This window comes from Arachis ipaensis, chromosome B3 (genome assembly GCF_059453495.1).
Source record: "Arachis ipaensis isolate K30076 ecotype BB chromosome B3, ASM5945349v1, whole genome shotgun sequence".
Lineage (NCBI taxonomy): Eukaryota > Viridiplantae > Streptophyta > Magnoliopsida > Fabales > Fabaceae > Arachis > Arachis ipaensis.
Genome location: NC_142438.1, coordinates 72,546,419 through 72,567,604, shown reverse-complemented (window position 1 = coordinate 72,567,604; position 21,186 = coordinate 72,546,419). Strand labels below are relative to the sequence as shown.

Genomic DNA, 21,186 nt, shown 5'->3' with positions numbered 1-21,186 from the left:
TTTAATGTTTGTTTATACTTTTATATTGGTTGATCTCGCATTTCGTTTTTCTTTTTGTGTTTTTTTTTTTTAATTTAATTTAATTTAATTTAATTTTTTTAATTTGGGGTCAGAGTGCGCCCGGTCTTGTAGCGGAGTCGGGAACCCGCCAGCTGGCTCAACTTTTCTTCTGCTGTCTGGGTTCCCTCGGTTTCTTGCGTGGCGATCGGTTCACCCTTTGCAAGCCAAGAATACAAGTATACAACAATACACAGTTCCACATATTTACTCTTAGAATAGAGTCCTCGCTTTCTTGTTCTTCTCGCTAACCTCTCCTTTCCAACTTCGAATCTCTCTTCCTATTCTATCGCTTTCTCTTCAGTTGGGCTCCGTTTCCTCTCCCATCTACGGCAGTCGTTTCATTTCCCAGGTAATTCCCTGTTGGCCGTTTCTACCTTGTTGCCATTTCAATGGAAACCTTAATTTGTGTTACTGCAATTTAATTATACTAATATTTTCAATTAGTTCGAAATTATAACGCTTGGTTGTCTCTATGGTAGGAGGTTCAATTTGATGAGTGAGTAGCTATGATTTTTGCTTCGAAGAACTTAATATTTGTTTGAATCTTGATCTCGCTTGTTGTCATTGTTACTCCTGCAAATGAAATTTAAACAAAATAGTCATCTTTCAAATCATGCATCTTTGTTGTTTTATTGGGATTAATACTGCCTTATTTGGCTCTCTCCAAACCAAAACCCCTAAAATCAAAGCGAATTGCCATTGGATTTAAGATAATATTATAGTTTAGCTTGTATTATTTGAGGCTAATTAGTAATTAGTAATAAGTACTATAATTGGAATTGAAAGATAACGATTTGACATGTAAATTTAATGCAGTGCCTGGCAAATGCAGGTACTGGTGCAAATTGGATAGCTCATTTGTAGAGTCGGTAATACTTGTTGAACTTGGCAAAGTTAAGGTGATGGATCTTGACAGTGGGACTTCCTCAACAGTTGGGGCACGAGTGCAGGCAATACCAGGCCGCCCAGCACAACATGGTGGTATGACTTTTATTTAATTTGTTTTGTTTTAGGATGCAAAATGATAGAGGATGCTGTAATGCATTTTAGGCATTATTTTAGTGCTACATGAGAATTGATTTTGTATTAGGGAAAAGAAGGTAACTTGTATAACAAGCCTATATGGCCTTCCTAGACTAGAGCTTAAGTATGAACTAATAATTGTCTAATAGATTGAAGTTTTGTTACATATGTTTCATCTTTTAGCCAGTTCTCATTATATTGAACTCCATTTTATTTCTTCTTTTTTCTTACCTTCATTTCTTTAAGAAACTTGCAAGCAATGTCATTCTAGTGGTTTTGCAGCACTCTATCAGTTTAAACAGCAGAATCTTCCAGCATGTAAACCCGTTCTTACACCAGCAACAGTTAGTTCTTTGACAATACATGAACATTTCATATTTGATTATGTATTATTCTTGAACATTAGCATGCTAAATCTCAACATGTCCAATGCAGGTCATTGCTTCATTTCTATTGATGGGTTTCATTTTCATTCCTCTTGGACTTATTACACTTCGTGCTTCAAATAGTGTATGCATAACTTTGACTTGCTTTGATGTCATAATGTTCATATCTTGTCTTTTCTTCTTAAAAATCTTGCTTATTGTAGTATGTGTTTGACTATGGATTTGTAGGTTGTTGAAATTGTGGACAGGTACGACATTGAATGTATACCTGAAGAACTTAGAAGTAACAAGCTTTTGTATATCACTGATGACTCAATATCCAAAAACTGTTCAAGGTTCTTGAAGGTGATAATTTTATGTTGATTTAATTATACGGTTCTGTGGCTATTTCTGCAGTTTTCTTTTGAGTGTTGTAAGACCTGCAGGGTTTGGTAACATACAATGAAGTAGTTTGTTTACCTAATTTCTTCTCCATGTTGTGCTTTCCTTTTTTTCCTGAATGTGTTTTGCTATAGAATGAGTTATTTGACTTTAAATTACCTATATATGTTTTCCTTTCTTTTACTTAAGATTTTTTTCCTCCATTTTAGACTAATGGTCATGAATCTTATGGTTCGTGATTAGGTTAAATTTATGATTCAACTGATAAGCTTTGTAATTCTTTATTTATATCCAATTTGACAACCATGGTTTTACCTAATTTTGAATTGACCTTTTGCAATCAAAGTCTTTGTTCCTTTTGAATATTTGTTTCGATTGATGGTTCTCACATTAAATTTTGGGAAGATGTTTGGGTTGGTAATGCTTCATTCTTTGTTATTTTTCCTTGTTTTTTTTTGCCTATCTTCCTTACATAGTGGTCTTTATTTGCCTAATTTTCTCTCTTGAAGTCCTATCTTAATTAAAACAAGGTCCCAGTTCCAAACACTAGGATTTGGACCCTTGACCTCTTTGGTATTTTCTCTTGTAAATCTTATTTTAAATTCTCCTAATATTGAAAGATTTCCGTTGGAATTGGATCACCTTATTTGGAAATCCAAAGTTCCCTCCAAGGTCACTTTTGTTTCAATTGAAGTTCTTTAGATTAATAGGAATGACATGCTCCAGCGGTCACTTAGGCTGCATTTGTTTCGTGTATTCATAGAGACATAGACACTAAAATTAGTATCTTTGTAATATGTTTGGTAATCAAGTAAGTACAATAGAGAACAAATGGGTAAATGTATTTTTTGTCCTCTTTTCCTCTCAATCTCCTTCAACCACCACCAACGGATCACCCTTACACCATCATTCTTCATAGAGAAAATTATCACCCCAAACCAAAAATTACCAATCAGCATCAAACTAAAAGACGAAAACAAAAAAGAAAACAGAACTTCTAGCTTCAAAGTTAAAAAGAAAAATGGAAAGAATAGATCTACAATTCTACTAGCATAGCCATGTTCTTCCTCTTCCTTGTTGGCCTTGAGTTTGACCTAAATTTGTTTCGCTACGCCTTCAACATCGTCCCCGCTAGAATCTCCCTTCCCTTGGCCTGCGACATTGGTGTCACTTTCATTTGTGGAAGGTGACGCCGGTGAAGAGGAACATAGGTGTTAGTCAATAAATACAATAACTCAAGAAGGGGTGAATTGTAAACAAATGGAGTAACTAAAATTAAATTCAATTAAATTAAAAGATAGGGAAAGAGAGATTGCAAACATGGATTTTATTCTGTCACACTACTTGTACTTACATCTAGTTCTCCCCTTAGCTGTGCCAAGATTTATCCATTATATATCAAGTTTGAAACAAACTCTTGACAAATCGCTATAACAATTAGCACTTTATGACTTACTCACCGATATTGTATCAAGTCTCATTCTAGGAGATACTGGTTCTAAGTGAACCTTGAAGCAATCCCAATATCAAGAACAAAAGAGAGGTGCACCACTCTGTTTTCACAACAACGAGCACTTGACATAACTACAATATACTCTCTGTTTGTGTATAAAGCCTTGAATCTTTGAGATGTCGGTTCTAAGTACACTTTAAAGTAATCAAAACTTCAAGAACCACAAAAGATCTATGTACCTCCTTTCTTACAATTTGTGACACTCACATGAACAAGAATCAAACTCTCTTGAAAGAGTATATGAATACAATTTAAGTTTTATGAATCAAAATTTTATATATTTCTCAAATTTTTCTAAAATCACTTTGAAAGTACGTAGAAAACGATATGAAGCAAATTAATAGCTTAGAATGTTTCTTGGTTATAATATATGGTATCAACATCTCTGTTTATAGGCATTACAAATCTTGTATCGGTTGCAAACTTGGTGCAATTGAGCCATTTTGTCAAAGCTAGTTGTTGCTGGCATTCTGTCAAGGAAAGAATTGATTTTTTTTATAACTAATCGGTTCTTTACTATCCGTTATAGAAATAAATTTCAATTTATACATGCATATATGTTTATAATTTTCCCTTAGGTTCATGCATTCATATAGTTTACAGGAGCGACAGAGGAGGGAGGCGGTGCAAGTCTAACTCGAAAGAGAGAAGGCAAAGGTAGAGGCAGCAGAGAAGCCAAAATCTGCAACCGGAGGAAGAAACGATGTGGCTGGGTTCAACAGCGGTGTGGCGAGAAAGGCTGCATTGAAGATGGCAAGGATAGAGATGCAGAGGCAGTGACAAGGACATATACACGATTGACGATTATTACAAGAAGGAAGAGATGGAGGTAGAGGGTGGAGGCAAAGGGGGAGACAGAGAAGGCATCTGAAAATATGAGGGCTAATTTTTGAAATCATGAAAATAAATTGAGGACAAAGATGGAAAATTTGTCTTTGAAGTACTGTCCCCACGTCTAAAATTGTGTCTCAACATTTTGGCTGCACAAAGATTAATAAGAAAAATGAAAAAGTAGAATTTTATTTTTAAAAAAGGAATGGTGGGAGGAAGGAGGAAGAAGAGAGGCGGAGCCACGAAGGTGGAGACACGGTGCCAGATCTGGAGGGAAGAGGAAAGTGGGCTAAGGCAAAGAGGAAGAAGAAAAGGCAGATGCAGAGAAGAGGGAGGTGGCAATTGTGATGGTGATGGAGGTGAGGCTGTCTCTATGAAGAAGAAGATTGGAGAAGAAGATGATGTTATGAAGAGGAAGGTAGTGTTGGAATTATAAATCTTTTATAAGGATAAAGTTGGAAAAGTTGGTGGCTCAATTCTTGTGTCTCAATGTCTCAACTATTTGTTGGTACACAAATGGTGTGTCTCAGTGTGCATTTGTGTGTAACCGTGTCTTAAAAAAAAATTGTCCCATCAACCAACGATGGACGTGTACCACTGTGTCCATGTCTGCTATCGACATGGACACTAACCAAACATAGCCTTGTTTTCATCCATGTCCTCTTTCTTGTCCCCTAACGTGTTTATTGTGTAGTGTGGATTCATCAGAATCAGTACTGATTGTTTTTTACATTGCCCTACAGCACGATCTCCTTTGAGTAGGCCCTTTCCCAATGGACTTACATCACTTTCTTCTCGCTAAGTTCGGCGGTTTTACTCGTGTAAAAGATCAAAGAATCTGTAGTAGTCCGCATTGTTTGCTATGCTCTAGTGTATATGGATGGAAACTGGAAAGGAATTCTAGGATTTTTAATTATTCCTATTGATTTCATCCGGGACAGGATACTTTTGTGTGTGTGTCGCCTGCTGGTGTACACGGTTGATTCAACAGGGTTTCTTTAAGTATCATTCAAAGGGATAGGTGTGCTTTGTTAAATAGCTAAGCTTTTAATGTCTTAACTATACCCTCACTTGTATTTTCTTTTCTATTCTAATAAAACATCTTTTTCTATCCAAAAGAAAGGCCATGGGAAGATTTGAAGATTAAGACATCATAGAATACCCTAATAGTGAGAAGAGGAAATAAGTGAACTGAATATAGCATAAATGCAGCAAATAACAAAATATAGTAGTACATTTCTTTTTGGGTTGGGGGGGGTGGGGTCATTTGACTGTTCTGCTTTTTTAATACAAAACTTGGACTGTGGAAGGCCATGAAACTTCTTTTGTGAAAGTCTGTCGTGCAAAAATTGAGTTGTTAAATATCTCCAAAACGGTATCCTCCAAATTCTATCATTTTGTGGAAATTAATGTTAACAGAATTTTCTGGGACAGAAAAAGAAAATATTAACTATAATGAAGAGATAATACAGAAACAATAACAGAGGACAAGTGAAACTGCTAAAAGAGAAAGACAACTGAGAACTATACAGTGGGGAGAAGCTTACTCTGTAATGCAAATTGAACTACATGCTTATTGCAACTAGTTTGCTATATTGTGAACAGAATTTAATGCAGGAGAAGCAAACATGAAAATTACTAAGTGTAATATAGGGAGCAATAGGCACCTTTCATCATACTTTCTGAACTACTGAAACTGGTGCTACTTATTTGTTAACTGTTTTACATATCCCATCTTGCTATTATAGCCTGTTAAGTTACAAATTTTCACCATTCAAGGCAGCATAATACCTTCCAAGCTGATGTTGATAGTATGAATAATGGAAATCTTGTATGGGAATGAATGGTATCACTTATGTTGTTACTCCAGAGGACATTTTAATATTTTATCGTATAGATTTTGCTTAAACAGCTGTTACTTTACTTTCATAAACTAACTTGCTTTCCCAACCCCCCCGATCATTAAAATATGAAATTTTGTCTTTGGTACTGAACTACTGATATAACGTTGAAACTTGAAAGAGCTATTGGTGAAGTTGATCTAAACTTTCTCTTGATTGTGTTTACAACTTATTTGAAGGTACCTAAGTCAATGAGAGCACCAATTTATATCTATTATCAGCTGGATAACTATTACCAGAACCACCGTCGGTAAGGGCTCTTATTTCTTCCTGTAAAAATAATCTTAAAGTCTTTACTGGAAAAAAAAAAAGGAAGAATTAGTATTATTGGTTAAAAGAAAAATTAGTATTATTGGTTGTTGTTTAACTTGTCTTCTCTGTGTTTTTGTTCGGTCTTACAGTAATACTCTTTCATTTCTTATTTGCTTGTCTTTGGCTGATTTACTTGTGTTCTATATATGATATACTGGTCCTATCAATCTTGGAAGTCATTTATTCCAATGTTTTGCGTCTATTAATGTATTCATTTGAGCAAAGCTGAATGTATGCGCTGTTAAGAGACAGATTGGTGTTCCTGCTTTCATCATATTTATGTGCTATATGGTAATTATTTCTTAGGTTGTATTTGGACTTGTTATTTCTCAAAGAGAGTCTAGAACCTGTTTCCTTAAAAAGTTTGGATATCTGTATTTATCAACTATTCACCAATTGTTTGAGTTGAACCAGATCATTCCAACTTTGTCAATTTTTGGAAAATTATTGCTACCCATGTAATTGACTTGTCTTCAGTGTACTGTATCTAAAAAGCATTTCAATTTTCAAGAGTAAATGCCTTATTTTGATTTTATTTGGGAAAGGATCACTTATTTTGTATCCTCTTGGCGCTTTACTAATGGTCTATTTAATGGTGTTCCTCTAGCAATATATTTTGAGGAATTGGCATGGGTGTCTGATAGGTTCAGGTAGTAACAGAGTCGGTAGGCTTTATTGATGAACTAGGGATTGCAAATCACAATCCCTTATTGGAATACACTGTTGGAACTACCAACAATGGAGGGAGTTCTTCCTCTCCTAGTCTAACTGATTTAACAGATAGTTCACAAAAACTAAAACTAACTAATCAACTAGTATTCATAGGCAGCAGCTAGGACTAAGACTATTGCCCTTATGCTTACTTGTGCAGCTCAAAGGGAGCAAACAGATAGCCAATTAACAGCAATTAGGAACTAAAACAACTAAAACCAGCAAGTAGACTACTTACCTCTCTTGTAAACTAAATCAAACCTGTTTCTATCAGTTTCAACATGGTATAACCCTATAGATTTTAGCTGTTATTTTAAGGATATAAGATTTTGCACTTAGCTTCTAATATAATTTCTTTTTCTGTGTTAAAGAATTCAAGAGAAGATACCCAAGGTTGAGATAAGGAAGATGAAAGGGTAGTAGGAGAATAGAGAAAATGGGCAGAGAGGAAATTGTGTTGTTGTAATCCTGCCTACGTGTCATGGAGTTTGAGAAGGAAGACGGGCTGCGGGGGATTTTTTTTTTTTAGGTTGGTGTTTTTGTGGTGGTGTTATCGGGGGTTCTTTGCCCAAGGAGGTTGGTTGACTCTGAATGATCTAGTCGTGGATTTTCTGTTCAGTGTAATCAGGAGTGATTTTCTTTATTCATTGGAGTTGGACTCTATTTATTTATTTACAAGCAGTACTAGATGGATTCTACATTCTTTTATTTCTCAAATCTCGAAATTTTCCTCAGGTATGTCAAAAGTAGAAATGATAAGCAACTGCTACATGGACTTGGAGACAATAGCACCAGTTCTTGTAAACCTTTAGAGTCCTCTGGTGATCTTCCAATTGTACCTTGTGGGTTGATTGCATGGAGTGTGTTCAATGATACATTTAAGTTCAGCAGTGGGTCATCAGAGTTGAAAGTCAATAGGAAGAACATTGCATGGAAGAGTGATCGCAATCACAAATTTGGAAAAGACGTTTATCCATTTAATTTTCAGAATGGGCCCTTGATTGGGGGTGGAAAACTGGATCCAAATACTCCTGTAAGTTCTAAGCTTTTCAATTGCCTTTATGTGGTTCCAAACATTCTTGTAACTCTAAACAGTGCATATGTACATAGAAGTGGCATGTTAGTGGGTTAAAATGATGTTGAAATCAGTACACATTTTGTTTCTAATTCTTTTCCTTGATAAATTTTTCTACTGATTAAGTTTTTCAATTGTTTTGCATGGAGTTCAGTCCTGTTATTCTCTCTATGTTGCTTGTTCTGATTCCTAATTCTTATTTTTCAGCTTAGTGACCAAGAAGATCTCATAGTTTGGATGCGGACTGCTGCACTCCCCAGCTTCCGGAAGTTGTATGGTAGAATTGAAGAGGATTTGGATGCAGATGATGTTATAGTAGTCCAGCTAATGAATAATTATAACGCATACAGTTTTGGTGGGAAGAAGAAACTTGTTCTGTCAACATCAAGCTGGCTAGGTGGGAAGAATGACTTCTTTGGAGTTGCTAGTTTATTTATCGGCACCTTTTGTATGTTGATCTCCATTGTCTTCCTGTTGCTTCATGTGAAAAATCCTAGGTATGATAGTGCCCATATTTTCTCAATTGCTTTTAATTGTTTTGTGCACCTGATATCAGTTTTCATGCACCGGGAGGTTGTTGAATACTTCTATCCTTTTGATAACTGAAAATATACTGCTTAACATTCTCAGTTTTTACACCCTCTGTTCCCCATACTTTGGCTGAGTTGTTTGTTAACTTTTTTTTTTTGATTTTGTATTTCAGTTTTCAAATTACTAGTATCAATAAACAACAGTGTGCCATCAATGTATTAATCAAGGTTTTTGACTTGCATTTAAAGTTTGTTTTACTTTTACAGTTTTCCGAACCAGAGGTGTCATCTGATTTACTTGCTTCTATGCATTGATGGTAGATAATGTGTGTGTGCATGCGTGTGTTTTCTTTTTTAAAAAAAATTGGGGCAAGAATGACCGCCCCTTTTAATGAATATGTATATGTTATGTACCCCGGTGATGAAAGTAATTCAAGAGAGGAAGACTCTAAATCCATTAAGACAGCAGAGAAGAGTGAGAATTGAGGAGGGTTTAGTTAGAGAGAGGGAGAGGGGAAGGCTCTGGAATCTCCGCCATTGTTTACTTTGCATTTTCTTTGCGTAAATAATACTATTACTTTTTAATTGTATGTTTGTACTGCATATTTACTCATGAAATTATATGAAGCTGATTGTTAAAGTTTCTGACTTACAAGAAAAATAATGGGATTGTGTAAATCATGAGTGATGAGGGTTTCTGAATGATGATTCCACCAAACTTCGGGATTGCTGATAGATTTTAATGCTGTTTCATTTGTTTTTTTTTTTTGTTTTTTTTCCTTTTTTTGGGCAGACCTTATGGAGACGCAATGTACACATCTTGGAACAAGAAAAGCAGTTCCAGCTGATAAGGCACACTTATTCGAGATAGGTACTATTTTTCCTAAAGGATGACTATACTATATGCCGGAGTGCAATAACGATCTCGAGATTTCTATCTGTTCATGTTGAATTTTATTGAAATGTTAACATTCTTTTGGTTGAATCAAATTTTTAAGAGAAAGATAAATTGAAATAGAGAGGGTATTCAGTAGATGATAAACTTAAGAGAAAAAGTGAAAAACACTGGGTTATATTACTCTTCATCAAAATGCCCATGTCTTACTTAAAAAAGTAATTATATTCACCTTCCATATATTTTGTGTTCGCTAGAATAACTAATAGTAATAAAAGTAAAGTTTTAATTTGATTCTTAATCATTTTGATAACATAAATTAGTTCCAAAAAAACCATGGGTTGGTCTAGTATTTACTAGTCCATTTAAATAATTGTTGGGGATTCGAATTTCTTTATGTATATGTAGCAATTTATTGACTAATGACAAATCTTTAAATGAATCTTTAAATGTGATGGATTCATTTATAGTTGTGGAAGCTAAAAAAAATATTAGTTCCAAAACATTTAGACTAAGAAATTAGTTTCTACTATATTAAAATTTTAGTCCTAATTAGTCTCGAATAATATAAAGTAAAATTACAACTTGTATTTCAAAGAAAAAAATTTATCGTTATTTAACTTTTTAAAAAAGGTTTTGGTACAAAAGTACTTGTTTGTACACTGTTTTGTTTATGTTGTTGTTCAAAAATAATTAATATACGTTGATTAGAACAATATAATTTTCGGCTTATTATTAATTTTTTTTTCCTCAATTTAAATCCAACATATAAAAAGTAATGTATTTTTTTTATTTTATAAAAGTTAAATAAAAAATATTAGACTAATAAGTTATTTTTGTAACCAAGTTTTTCTCACCCTCTTCAAAAATCTGCACATAACTCAATAATTTGAAATTATGTGAATAATAATTACTCAATAAGTTTTTTTTTTCACTTCTAATCACTCAATTTACGACTATAATAGCTAAAGAGAGAAATAGTTTGTCAAGAGTTAAGACAAAAATGACTAAGGAAGGCTCTGCTACGGTTTCTAAGCAAGAAGAAGACTTGGTGTAGCGTAGCACCAAAAAAGTGAAAACGCGTGCCAGCATTGATCCTAATCAACCAAGCGAGGACATGGAAGTTACTGGTCCTTGTGATGGAAATAAGTCGGAAGCTTCCAAAATCTCGTATAAGGATACGCTCCTCACCGTAGCGGGCTCTATCATTGAGGATGAGCATATTGACATGGAAGAGGTTAATGAAGACATACCGGATCCAGAGAATAGATGGTACCAAGATGCGGATAAAGACACCCATGAAGAGGAACCGTTCAATCCTTGTCCCACCATTCCTATTTCGAAGGAAGAGTTCGACGAGTGATGTAAACCATGGAGATCCTCACTCTATGTCAAGCTTTTGGGCAAAAGAGTTGGCTTAGGATTTATGGAACAACGTTTAAAGAGAGACTGGGGTAAGAAGGGCTCTATTAATGTTATTGATATGGATCGTGATTATTTTTTGGTTCACTTTGCAGATGCGGAAGACTAGTCTCATGCTTTAATGGAAGGACCTTGGATGATTGCCGGACACTATCTCATTGTGCAAAGATGGCGACCTTTTTTCTTGGAATCTGAGAAATCAGTGAAGAAAATTGCTGCCTGGATTCGGATACCAAACCTCCTTATTGAGCTCTATAACCAGAAATTTCTATGGAGAGTTGGGTCTACTATTGGTCACATGCTCAAAATTGACCGGTCAACCTCAATCCATTCTAGAGGACGCTTTGCTAGGATTTGTGTCGAAATTGATCTTGCTAAAAAACTTGTCCCTAGGATCTCGGTTCTTGGATCAGAACTCTATATTGAATATGAAGGACTGCACCAAATTTGCTTCTCCTGCGGCAAGTATGGTCACAGGTCTGATTTGTGCACTGATGAGCCGGTGGGTAAGACCGCGGGCCATGAAGCTGGCGCGGAAGGGAACACTATGGTTTCCGAAGATCCACCATCCGTCGAGACTGAGAACCAAAATGGAAAGAAGCAAGATTCTAGCGGTGGTAATCAAGGGAATCAAATTTTCCCTGATTTTGGGCCATGGATGTTAGTTAAACGTAACTTTAGGCGGAATAAGGGCATGAATAATCAAGGAAAGATTGGAGGCATGATTGGTCAAGATCTACCTAATAATCAGGAAAGAGAATATGAGGAAGATATGCCCACCAATGCTAATGGCTCACGTTTTATTACTTTGAATGAGGAAGGAATAAATTCTTTGGCTAAGAATTCCATGCAAGAGGAAGCCATTATAGCTTCAAGTGGGCCCGAGGCCTCAAAGGCCTTAATAGTGAATAATAAGAGTCAAATCATTCAAAAAAAAGTCTTACAGGTTGGTGCAGGTAAAAATCCACAAAGTGGTAAAATGGGCCCCTTTAATAAAGTTGGGCCACAAGGATCTGAAAAATGGTTAAAGCCTAATCCTAAAATGATCATCAAGAATCCTTCCTCCTCTCCTGAAGCTTCCAAGAGCATTGTCACCGTGTCTCCTACGAAGAAGTCTCGTGAAACTAATGATATAGAAGGGGTAGTGATAGAGTATATGCGAAAACTTCAAAGAGAGCAGAATGAGGCTTTTGTTGCTATGAAGCAAGTTGCTACAGGTCGTGAAGGTTTTGTGGTGAGGAATAATCCTCTACTGATGAATGCAAGCTCCTCTGACTCTCATATGGAAATAGAGGCTGTGCGGAGTCTAGGGAAAGATCTCGATAGGCCCCCAGATGAGAGTATGACTGATTCTGGTGGTAGAAAAATCAAAGAGGGGAATTTATCCATTGGTAAGCAGAATGGCAAGTTAGGGTCTCATACCCAGGTGTAACGTTGTCGCTGGTGACTCCCCTATCCTTTTTTGCTTGTTATAATGAATGTTATCTGTTGGAATTGTCGGGGTGTCGGTAGTAAATTTTTCCACTCTCTTATTAGAGACCTCAGAAAAGAATATAGTGCTAATTTCATTATTCTGTTAGAGCCTCAGATAAGTGGGTCGCGTGGCGTTCGGATTAGGAATAATATAGGGTTCGATAGCTCTTTCATTGTTGAAGCTAATGGCAGATCTGGTGGGATCTGGTGCCTCTGGGACTCTGGTACTTGGAAGATTGATGTCCTGGATCATAATAGCCAGATGGTGCATCTCAAGGTTGTTGGTGGTGACTCGACCCCCTGGCTCCTATCTGCGGTGTATGGTAGCCGCCATCGCGTTAACAGAAGAATCCTTTGGAGTAATTTGCGATCCCTGGCGGGTAATATTACCATTCCTTGGTGTTTTCTAGGTGATTTCAATGCTATGCTCCACAATTATGAACGAAGGGGAGGCTCTACTAATGTTGTTCATAGTGCTTGTTCTGATTTTCAGAGTTGTATCTCAGACTGTGGGCTTATTGATCTGGGTTTTGTGGGTTGGCCTTTTACTTGGAGAAGAGGTAACATTGTTGAGAGATTGGATAGAGGGTTGAGCAATTTGGAGTGGCAATTATCGTTCCCTGAGGGCACCGTGAGGCACTTGTCCAATTTTAATTCTGATCACTCTCTTATTTGTCTGCAACCACACACTACTTCCTTTCAAAATAGGAATCGGAGGCCTTTTCGGTTTGTTGCGGCTTGGCTGGCGCACCCGGATTTTTCAAATTTGGTTTCTAATTCCTGGGATGTCTCTTCTTCTTGGAACAGTGGTGTTATCAGCTTTAAAAATTTTTTAAAAGATTGGAATACAAATATTTTTGGGGATATTTTCAAGAGAAAAGAACACTCTTGAGAAGGCTTCAAGGTATTGCTTCCAGTTTGGCTACTAGTTTTAATCGTAATTATTTTCTGGAGAACCTTCAGAATCAGTTTTGGGAAGAATATGAGGAGGTTCTGACTCATGAAGAATTACTTTGGTTTCAAAAATCAAGATGTAAGTGGATTGAATTTAGTGACCGAAACACAAAATTTTTCCATGGCTCAACTATGGTTAGGAGAAGAAGGAATAAAGTAACTTCCCTCATTGATGATTTTGGTAATTTGATCACTGAGCCAAAGTTATTAGAAGACTTAGCTAAGAATTTTTTTGTGGATCTTTATAAGGACTCCTTGCCTGATGTTCCTTTTGTTCTCAGTAATTCATTCCCTAACGTTAGTAGTGAAGAGCTCAACCAGATCGGCAGCATGGTTTCTAATATGGAGATTAAGGAAGTTATTTTTAATATGGGAAGTTTTAAAGCACCGGGAAGAGATGGCCTCCAAGCTGTTTTTTATCAAAGTCAATGGGATCGTGTTGGAACTGATCTGTGCTCCTTGGTACAACAAATTTTTGTGGAGCCAGAGAAAGTTGGGAAAATTAATGAAACCCTTATCACCCGTATTCCTAAATCTGACTCGGTTACCAGCCTCAAGCAAATGCGCCCCATCAGTCTTTGTAATGTCACTTATAAAGTGGTTACCAAGATTATTGCTAATCGACTGCGGAAGCTCATGAACAATATTGTCCAGCCCACCCAATGTAGTTTTGTTCCAGGTAGACAAAGCTCTGACAATATTATTATTGCTCAGGAGGTGATTCATTCAATGAGAAATAAAAAAGGGTTCGAGAGGCTGGATGGCTATCAAAATTGATTTGGAGAAGGCTTATGATAGGCTCAAGTGGAGTTTTGTTGAAGACACGCTCAAGGATATTGGTTTTCCTTCTCAGATGGTTAATCTTATTCTTCATTGCATTTCTACAGCCAGAATGAGAGTTTTATGGAACGGTGAAGAACTTGATGAATTTACTCCTTCTAGAGGCATTCGTCAAGGAGACCCCATCTCCCCTTATATTTTTGTCCTCTGTATAGAAAGGCTCTCTCAGCTTATTAATGCGGCAGTTGATCATGGCTTCTGGAAACCTATTCGCCTTAAAAGGGATGGGCCTGCCTAATCTCATTTGTGTTTTGCGGATGATCTCATTCTTTTCTCAGAAGCTAGACTTGAACAAGCTGAGATTATTAACAAGTGCTTGGCAGCCTTTTGTGATAGTTCTGGTCAGAGAGTTAGCTAGGAAAAAACTAGAGTTTTCTTCTTCAAAAATGTGGGTAACAATGTGCGCGCCGAAATCAGTAGTTCTCTGCACTTCTCCAGGACGGATGATCTCGGTAAATACTTGGGGGTTCCTCTCCTACATTCCAAAGTTTCGAAGCATACTTTCAACGATATCATTAACAAGTTGAATGCGAGATTAAATTCTTGGAAGGCCTCATCCTTATCCTTAGCTGGCAGAGCGACTCTGGTGAAATCTGTTCTTTCTTCTTTACCTATTTATACTATGCAAACTGCTTTGTTACCTGTCTCTACTTGTAATGTTATTGATCGTAAATGCAGGAGTTTTCTTTGGGGTGAAACTAACAGCTCCAGAAGGATTCACCTTCTAAGCTGGGATAAAGTTTGCAAGCCTAAAAAGTCAGGAGGGTTAGGTATTCGCCACGCCAGCACTATGAACCACGCGTTCATGGTGAAAGCGGGTTGGGGCCTAGTAGAAAGGAGGGATTCTCTTTGGGCGAAGGTGGTTCGCTCAAAATACAACGGAGGGAATGACATTATTTCAAGAGTGGAAAGGAAGAGACAAGAATCAAATTTTTGGAAAGGCATTTGCAGAGTTTGGCCTGAAGTTCAACAGAACCACATCTGGAGAATTGGAGATGGATCCAAAATTAATTTTTGGAACCATAACTGGGTCCCTGAGTTAGGGCCGTTGGTGCAACATGCTAATCAGGTTAGTTGTAATATTGATGAGTTTAGTTTTCTTACGGACTTTCTTTTGGTAACAGGGAACTGGGACGTGGGGAAGCTGGATACTTGGCTGGCCGAGGATGTTATTAAAAAGATAGTGGCTATTGCACCCCCCTCACCTTGGAAACAAAGTGATCATATTGCTTGGAACCTTTCCTCAGATGGAGCCTTCAACCTGAAGAAGACATACCAGAAGCTTAACAGAGACTCTTCTAGTCAGAATGATAGGTTGTTCAGCCTGATCTGGTCTTGGAAAGGACCTGAAAGGATCCGGTCTTTTATGTGGCTGACCTCTCACGGTGCTATCTTGACAAATTTGGAAAAAACCCGACATCAGCTTTCCAATACTGTAACCTGTCCGCGTTGCAACACTTGTGACGAATCCATCATTCATGTCCTCCGCGATTGTCAGTTTGCTAAAAGAATCTGGGTTCCCCTTTTACGTAACGTTGGTCTTGTGAGTTTCTTCAATTTGAACCTTTACGATTGGTTGATGCTAAATCTTACCTGGAAAGGAGATTGGCCTTGTCTCTTTGGAGTTACTATCTCCTCCCTATGGTATTTTCGTAATAAGTTTGTTTTTGACAATGATAATACCCCAGCCTCTGTGCGGCTGGTTCAAGTGAGGGTACGTCATAGTGAGTTCAATAAACTTATCAATAAGTTTCAACTTTCACAATCTAATGTTTTGACAGAAAGCAGATTGGTTCGCTGGTTTCCTCCTATAGAGGGCCGTCTCAAGCTCAATGTGGACGGTTCGTTTGTTTCTCACTCAAATGGTGCTGCTTGTGGTGGTATTATTAGAAACCATCTTGGTCACTTTTTGAAGGGGTTCACTTGCAATTTGGGGAGCTGCTCTATAATGCAAGCAGAGCTCTGGGGTATTAATCATGGCTTACAAGTTACGGCTGCTAATAATATCACGAACATCATTGTGGAGTCAGATTCTATCTCGGCTTTAAACTTCATCAAGAAAGGGTGTCCTGGTTCCCATCCTTGTGCTCCTCTGGTTGCTGATATCTGCATGTTAGTAGGTCGTATTCCTAATATTCAATGGTCCCATACCCTTCGCGAAGCAAATTTTGTAGCGGATCATCTTACCAAGAAAGGACATGAGTTGCCTTTTGGTGTCCACCTCTTTGATGCTGCTCCTCCTGACATCCTCCATATGTTGGCGCATGATTGTTCGGGTATTCCTTTTGTAAGGGGTTATAGTTAGTTTTGGGTCTTCGACCCCCCTGTTCATCAAAAAAAAAAAAAACTAAAATATCTACTTAATATACTAAAATTGGGTTGTCTCCCAACTAATGAAGGTGAGGTGTCGATCTCCCGTGATTCCGTTTTCCCTCCAAAATGAATATACATTTCTCTATTCTAAATTATTTTATACAAAATATCTTTATTATAATTATATTATAATTAATATTTAATGAATAATACATAATTATACTAATTTAGGAACATATCTTCATTATAATTATATTAAATCAATATTTAATGCATTATTAAAGTACTTATCAATTGTCAATTAAAAATACTTTTAATAATTTTAATAATAATAATAATACTTTTAATCATCTTTATTATAATTATGATACAATATTATAATTAATATTTAATGAATAATGCACAATTATATATACTAATTTAAGAAAATATCTTTATTATCTATCTATTCTATTATATAAAAATCAAATTTTTGTACTTAATAACAGAACTAATGCGACATGCTCTTAAGGTGTTTCCTTATTTATTTCATTTAATTCGTTAAAGCAAATCAATTATAATTAATTATATCAATTAATTAATTTGATTAGACATTCAAATTTTACCATTTATTATAATTAATTATATCAATTAATTAATTTAGTTAATTATATTAATTATTTGATTTGATTGGAGTAAATATCGAATTATTTAATAAATAATAAATATGATAACGAAATATATGAATTATTTAATTAGTTTATTTTTCTCAATACCCTCTATTGATACAAGATCAAATGTGTTTTACTCATTCGCTTTCTTCTCTCTCTCTCCCTCCCTCCCTCCCCCCTCTCTCTCATGTTTAGGTACAATTTTTGTAATTTATTGAATTTTTGTTTCTTTTATCTTTATTTATACATTTTATTTTTTATATTTTTTAAAATTTTTGTTTATATTAATTGCTTATTATTAGGCGCACACTTATTTTTTTTATTTTAGCTTCTGATTAACAAAAAAATGTGTGATTTTTATGTTGTTTTTAACTAATCTTACTATAATTTTGTTCTGTAATATTCTATTTTGTCATGTGTACTTCAATTCATATATATATATATATATATATATATATATATATATATATATATATATATATATATATATATTGTCTTTTTTTTATAATTCACAATTAATATATACATTGTTCATGTATGTGGTTTATATGTTAATATTTTTATTGATTCTCTTTATTTTATTTTATTTTTTTGTGTGTCTCTTTGTTGCTCTTTATTTTAGTTATATATATATTCATTGATTTTTTTGTATTGATGCTCTTTTATTTGAAATATTGTGACAATTTAGAGTGTATGTTGTGACCCATGTGATATTCGTTAATTTTGTGTATCTTTTTAGATGGTTTATGTTATAATGTGTTTAAGGAGTTGACTTAAAATTATAATATGATATATAAATTTATAATATGATTTATAGTATGCTAAAATATTAGGACATTATCATATAAATATTTTTTTATTTGTCCATTAGATTTAACTATATAGGATCTTGAAAATTATGCAATTATATAATTAGTTATATTTTTATATAATTATTGTATTGATCATTTACATTAGTGAGACTATTTTCAATATTAATATTTATAAATATGCTATTATTTGTATAATTGATTGAATCATCCTATTAAATTAATTATTCAAGGTGCCATCGCTATTTCTAATTTTAAAGAATTTTTTTAATATTATTTAATAATTCTAATAATAACAATTAAAAAATGTAAGACGGTACAAAATTGCAATGACACCCGTGATAAAATTATGTTGATAATATACACTTGGGTATTACTAACAACTATGTTAGTAATTACTTAAAATAAATAACAAAATAAGTTATAGAGTATTATTTTATTTAAATTATTAATAATTAAAATAATAAAATGTCAGTAATTATTTTTAAAATAGATATTAAATTTAATTTTATGGTACTAATTTATTTGAGTTGTTAATAAAATTTATAATTTTTAGATTTATATCTACTTAATTTATATATTTTATATTATTTTATTTTAACAAAAAAATTGAGACGTGTATTTTTAATTATTTATTTAGAAAGTATAGCGAAATGAGTTATATCAATTATAATTAATTATCGATAATTAATATTAATAAATTAATTGTATTAATTTATAAGATGAATAAGGTGTAATAAATGTTATGAAATTTATTATAATAAATTAATAATTAATAAATAAAAAACAAAAAAGGACTTTTTTATTACTTTTTAATGAATATACATTTTTATAATTTTACTTTCTCTTTATCTTTATCTTTTCCTTTCACATTTATATTAACTAATTAAGTACTTTTTAATGGGTTATTATAATTGTGCCTTTAAACCATAGGTTAAAAATAGGTTTAATTACTCTGTTGGTCCCTATAGTTTTGTGAAATTTTCAATTAGGTCCCTATATACTTTTTTCTTTTTAATTGGGTCCCTGTACTAATTTTTTTTTCAATTAAGTCCCTCTTAATAGTAATTGGCTTAATTTTATAGGGATCCAACTAAAAAAAAAATTGGTATAGGGACCTAAATAAAAGGAAAAAAAAGTATAGGGACCCAATTAAAAAATATTTTGGTGCAAAGACTCAATTAAAAGGAAAAAAAGTATAGGGACCTAATTGAAAATTTCGCGAAACTATAGGGACCAACAGAATAATTAAACCTTAAAAATATTATAAAAAATCTTTTATAAAAGTTGTTGCAAAATAAATATTTTTAAAATGTGTCCTTAAGACACAAATTAACTAAATTATTTTTTAATTTAATGTGTTTGATTTATTCAGTTGTATTAATTATAACTAATCAATTATGTAATTTTATTTGATTAGGATAAATATTTCATCATTTAATATTTTATTTGATTCATTAAATTACATTAACCATAACTTCAAATATTTAATTTAGTTAGAGTAAATATCAAATTATTTTAAATTTTGTTTGATTTATTAAACCAAATTAATTATAATTAATTTATTATTTAATACGATCTAGATAAATATTAAATTATTTAATAAATATTAAATTATTTAATAAAAAATATATAAAGCAATGAAATAAATGAACTCAATTAATTCAAATTATTATCTTATTATTTTATATATCCCTTTTTATGTTCTCTATTTTGTACTTCAAGTAAAATATTTGTAATTTTTTATTTTTATTTTTCATCTTAAATTTGCTAATATTTTCTATAATTTTGTTTTATATTAATTTTTTTATTTATTTTGATTAATAATTCTTAAGGGTATTATTATTTTATTTAAAGATAATTTAAATTTTTTGTAATATTTTTATAAAAGTTGATTAATAAGTTCTTTTTTAAAATATTTTTTTGAAATTTTTTTAATAAGATCATATTTTGATTTTTCTCTTTCATCCTTTGTATTAATTAATTATATTAATCTTCTATTACAATACTTTTTTTATCTACTCCACACATTATCTTTTCTATCTTTTACTTTTTTAATTGCTCTTTTTACTTTATTTTTAATTGTTTATTTTACTTTTACTTCTCATATATAGATTTATTATAATTCATCACACGATCTTTTTGAATTTAAGTGATTTTTTAAGTTATATTTTACCATTGATGCTTTTATTTTGTTTAGTGTATTTTTTTAGTTTGTGTTTAATATAATAATCTGTAAATATCTATTCTATTATGTAAAAAATAAATTTCTGCACTTAATTATAAAACTGTCGTAACATATTTCTGATAGTGTTTTTTGATTTATTTCTTTTAACTCATTAAATTCATTTTATTATAATAAATTAATTATATCAACTAATTGATTTGGTTACTTTTTTAAATATCATACAATTTATTATAATTTCTATCAATCAATTCATTGTAATTCAAATTGAATGATTATTTTGTTACGAAATTATTATTTTCTAATCTATTTATGGGCAATACATATATTAATTATAATCGTAAATATAATTAAGCTATTTTACGTTAAATGACTTATATAATGGTCATCTCATTTATTATCATAAATGCTGAATTAAATCACTCATGATTACTTTTGATTTAGAATTAAATGAGAATAAAATCAGAGATACTATTTTATTTGGTCTTTCGAATTTAATGGGTGTGACACTCAAATATAAATAATGACTTCCGAATTTTGGTCTCCAACACATCAAAGCCATCCCCGTAACTCTTTTTCCATAAAAGGAATTTCGATTCAACTCTATCAGGGATACAGAAGGTTTTCAATGAACAAAGGAATGGTCTGAATTTGCATGAATTCTAAATGTTTGAACTTACGACGTTGTTTCAGTTCGTTGTCGTTACGAGAATGACTCTAATCTATACGTGTCTAAGGACTAGAATAGATTAAATATTATTTATGTAATTTATTTCTAATATTGGTATTTGATTAAATTATTTTTAGAGAAATTTAAATTGTTTACTCAATTTATATATTACGACTATTTTTTTTGAACATATTATTTTTATATTTTTTAATATAATTTTTTTCTGATTTTTAAGTTTATTTTCTTTCTCAT

The 21,186-nt window shown here is 33.2% G+C and overlaps 2 protein-coding genes across 5 annotated transcripts; both read left to right on the top strand.

The window, feature by feature from the left end:
- The first annotated feature begins 93 nt into the window (after nucleotides 1–93).
- On the top strand, nucleotides 94–9,858 carry LOC107630521 (LEM3 (ligand-effect modulator 3) family protein / CDC50 family protein). 4 transcript variants are annotated; one of them, XM_088508972.1, is made up of 9 exons: nucleotides 94–409; nucleotides 877–1,041; nucleotides 1,366–1,427; nucleotides 1,519–1,593; nucleotides 1,698–1,814; nucleotides 6,275–6,345; nucleotides 7,854–8,151; nucleotides 8,401–8,690; nucleotides 9,517–9,858. In XM_088508972.1, exons 2-9 carry the CDS (start codon nucleotides 963–965, stop codon nucleotides 9,569–9,571), a joined length of 1,047 nt encoding a protein of 348 aa, XP_088365098.1. In that variant the 5' UTR covers nucleotides 94–409; nucleotides 877–962; the 3' UTR covers nucleotides 9,572–9,858. The 4 variants fall into 4 exon arrangements, with proteins under 4 accessions (XP_088365098.1, XP_088365097.1, XP_088365099.1 ...); XM_088508971.1 differs by having other exon boundaries at nucleotides 101–409; nucleotides 893–1,041; XM_088508973.1 differs by having other exon boundaries at nucleotides 222–409; nucleotides 893–1,041; nucleotides 1,355–1,427.
- Nucleotides 9,859–12,514: 2,656 nt separating this feature from the next.
- LOC148571106 (uncharacterized) lies at nucleotides 12,515–13,405 on the top strand. Its single transcript, XM_088507209.1, has one exon. It carries the CDS (start codon nucleotides 12,515–12,517, stop codon nucleotides 13,403–13,405), a length of 891 nt encoding a protein of 296 aa, XP_088363335.1.
- The last annotated feature ends 7,781 nt before the right edge of the window (nucleotides 13,406–21,186 follow it).

Bases quoted from the DNA above. Each gene is read 5' to 3' on its own strand.
- LOC148571106 (XM_088507209.1), top strand. From the start codon at position 12,515: ATGAATGTTATCTGTTGGAATTGTCGGGGTGTCGGTAGTAAATTTTTC.
- LOC107630521 (XM_088508972.1), top strand. From the start codon at position 963: ATGGATCTTGACAGTGGGACTTCCTCAACAGTTGGGGCACGAGTGCAG. The intron at 1,428-1,518 runs GTTAGTTCTTTG...TGTCCAATGCAG, and splicing joins CCGTTCTTACACCAGCAACA to GTCATTGCTTCATTTCTATT. The intron at 1,815-6,274 runs GTGATAATTTTA...ACTTATTTGAAG, and splicing joins ACTGTTCAAGGTTCTTGAAG to GTACCTAAGTCAATGAGAGC.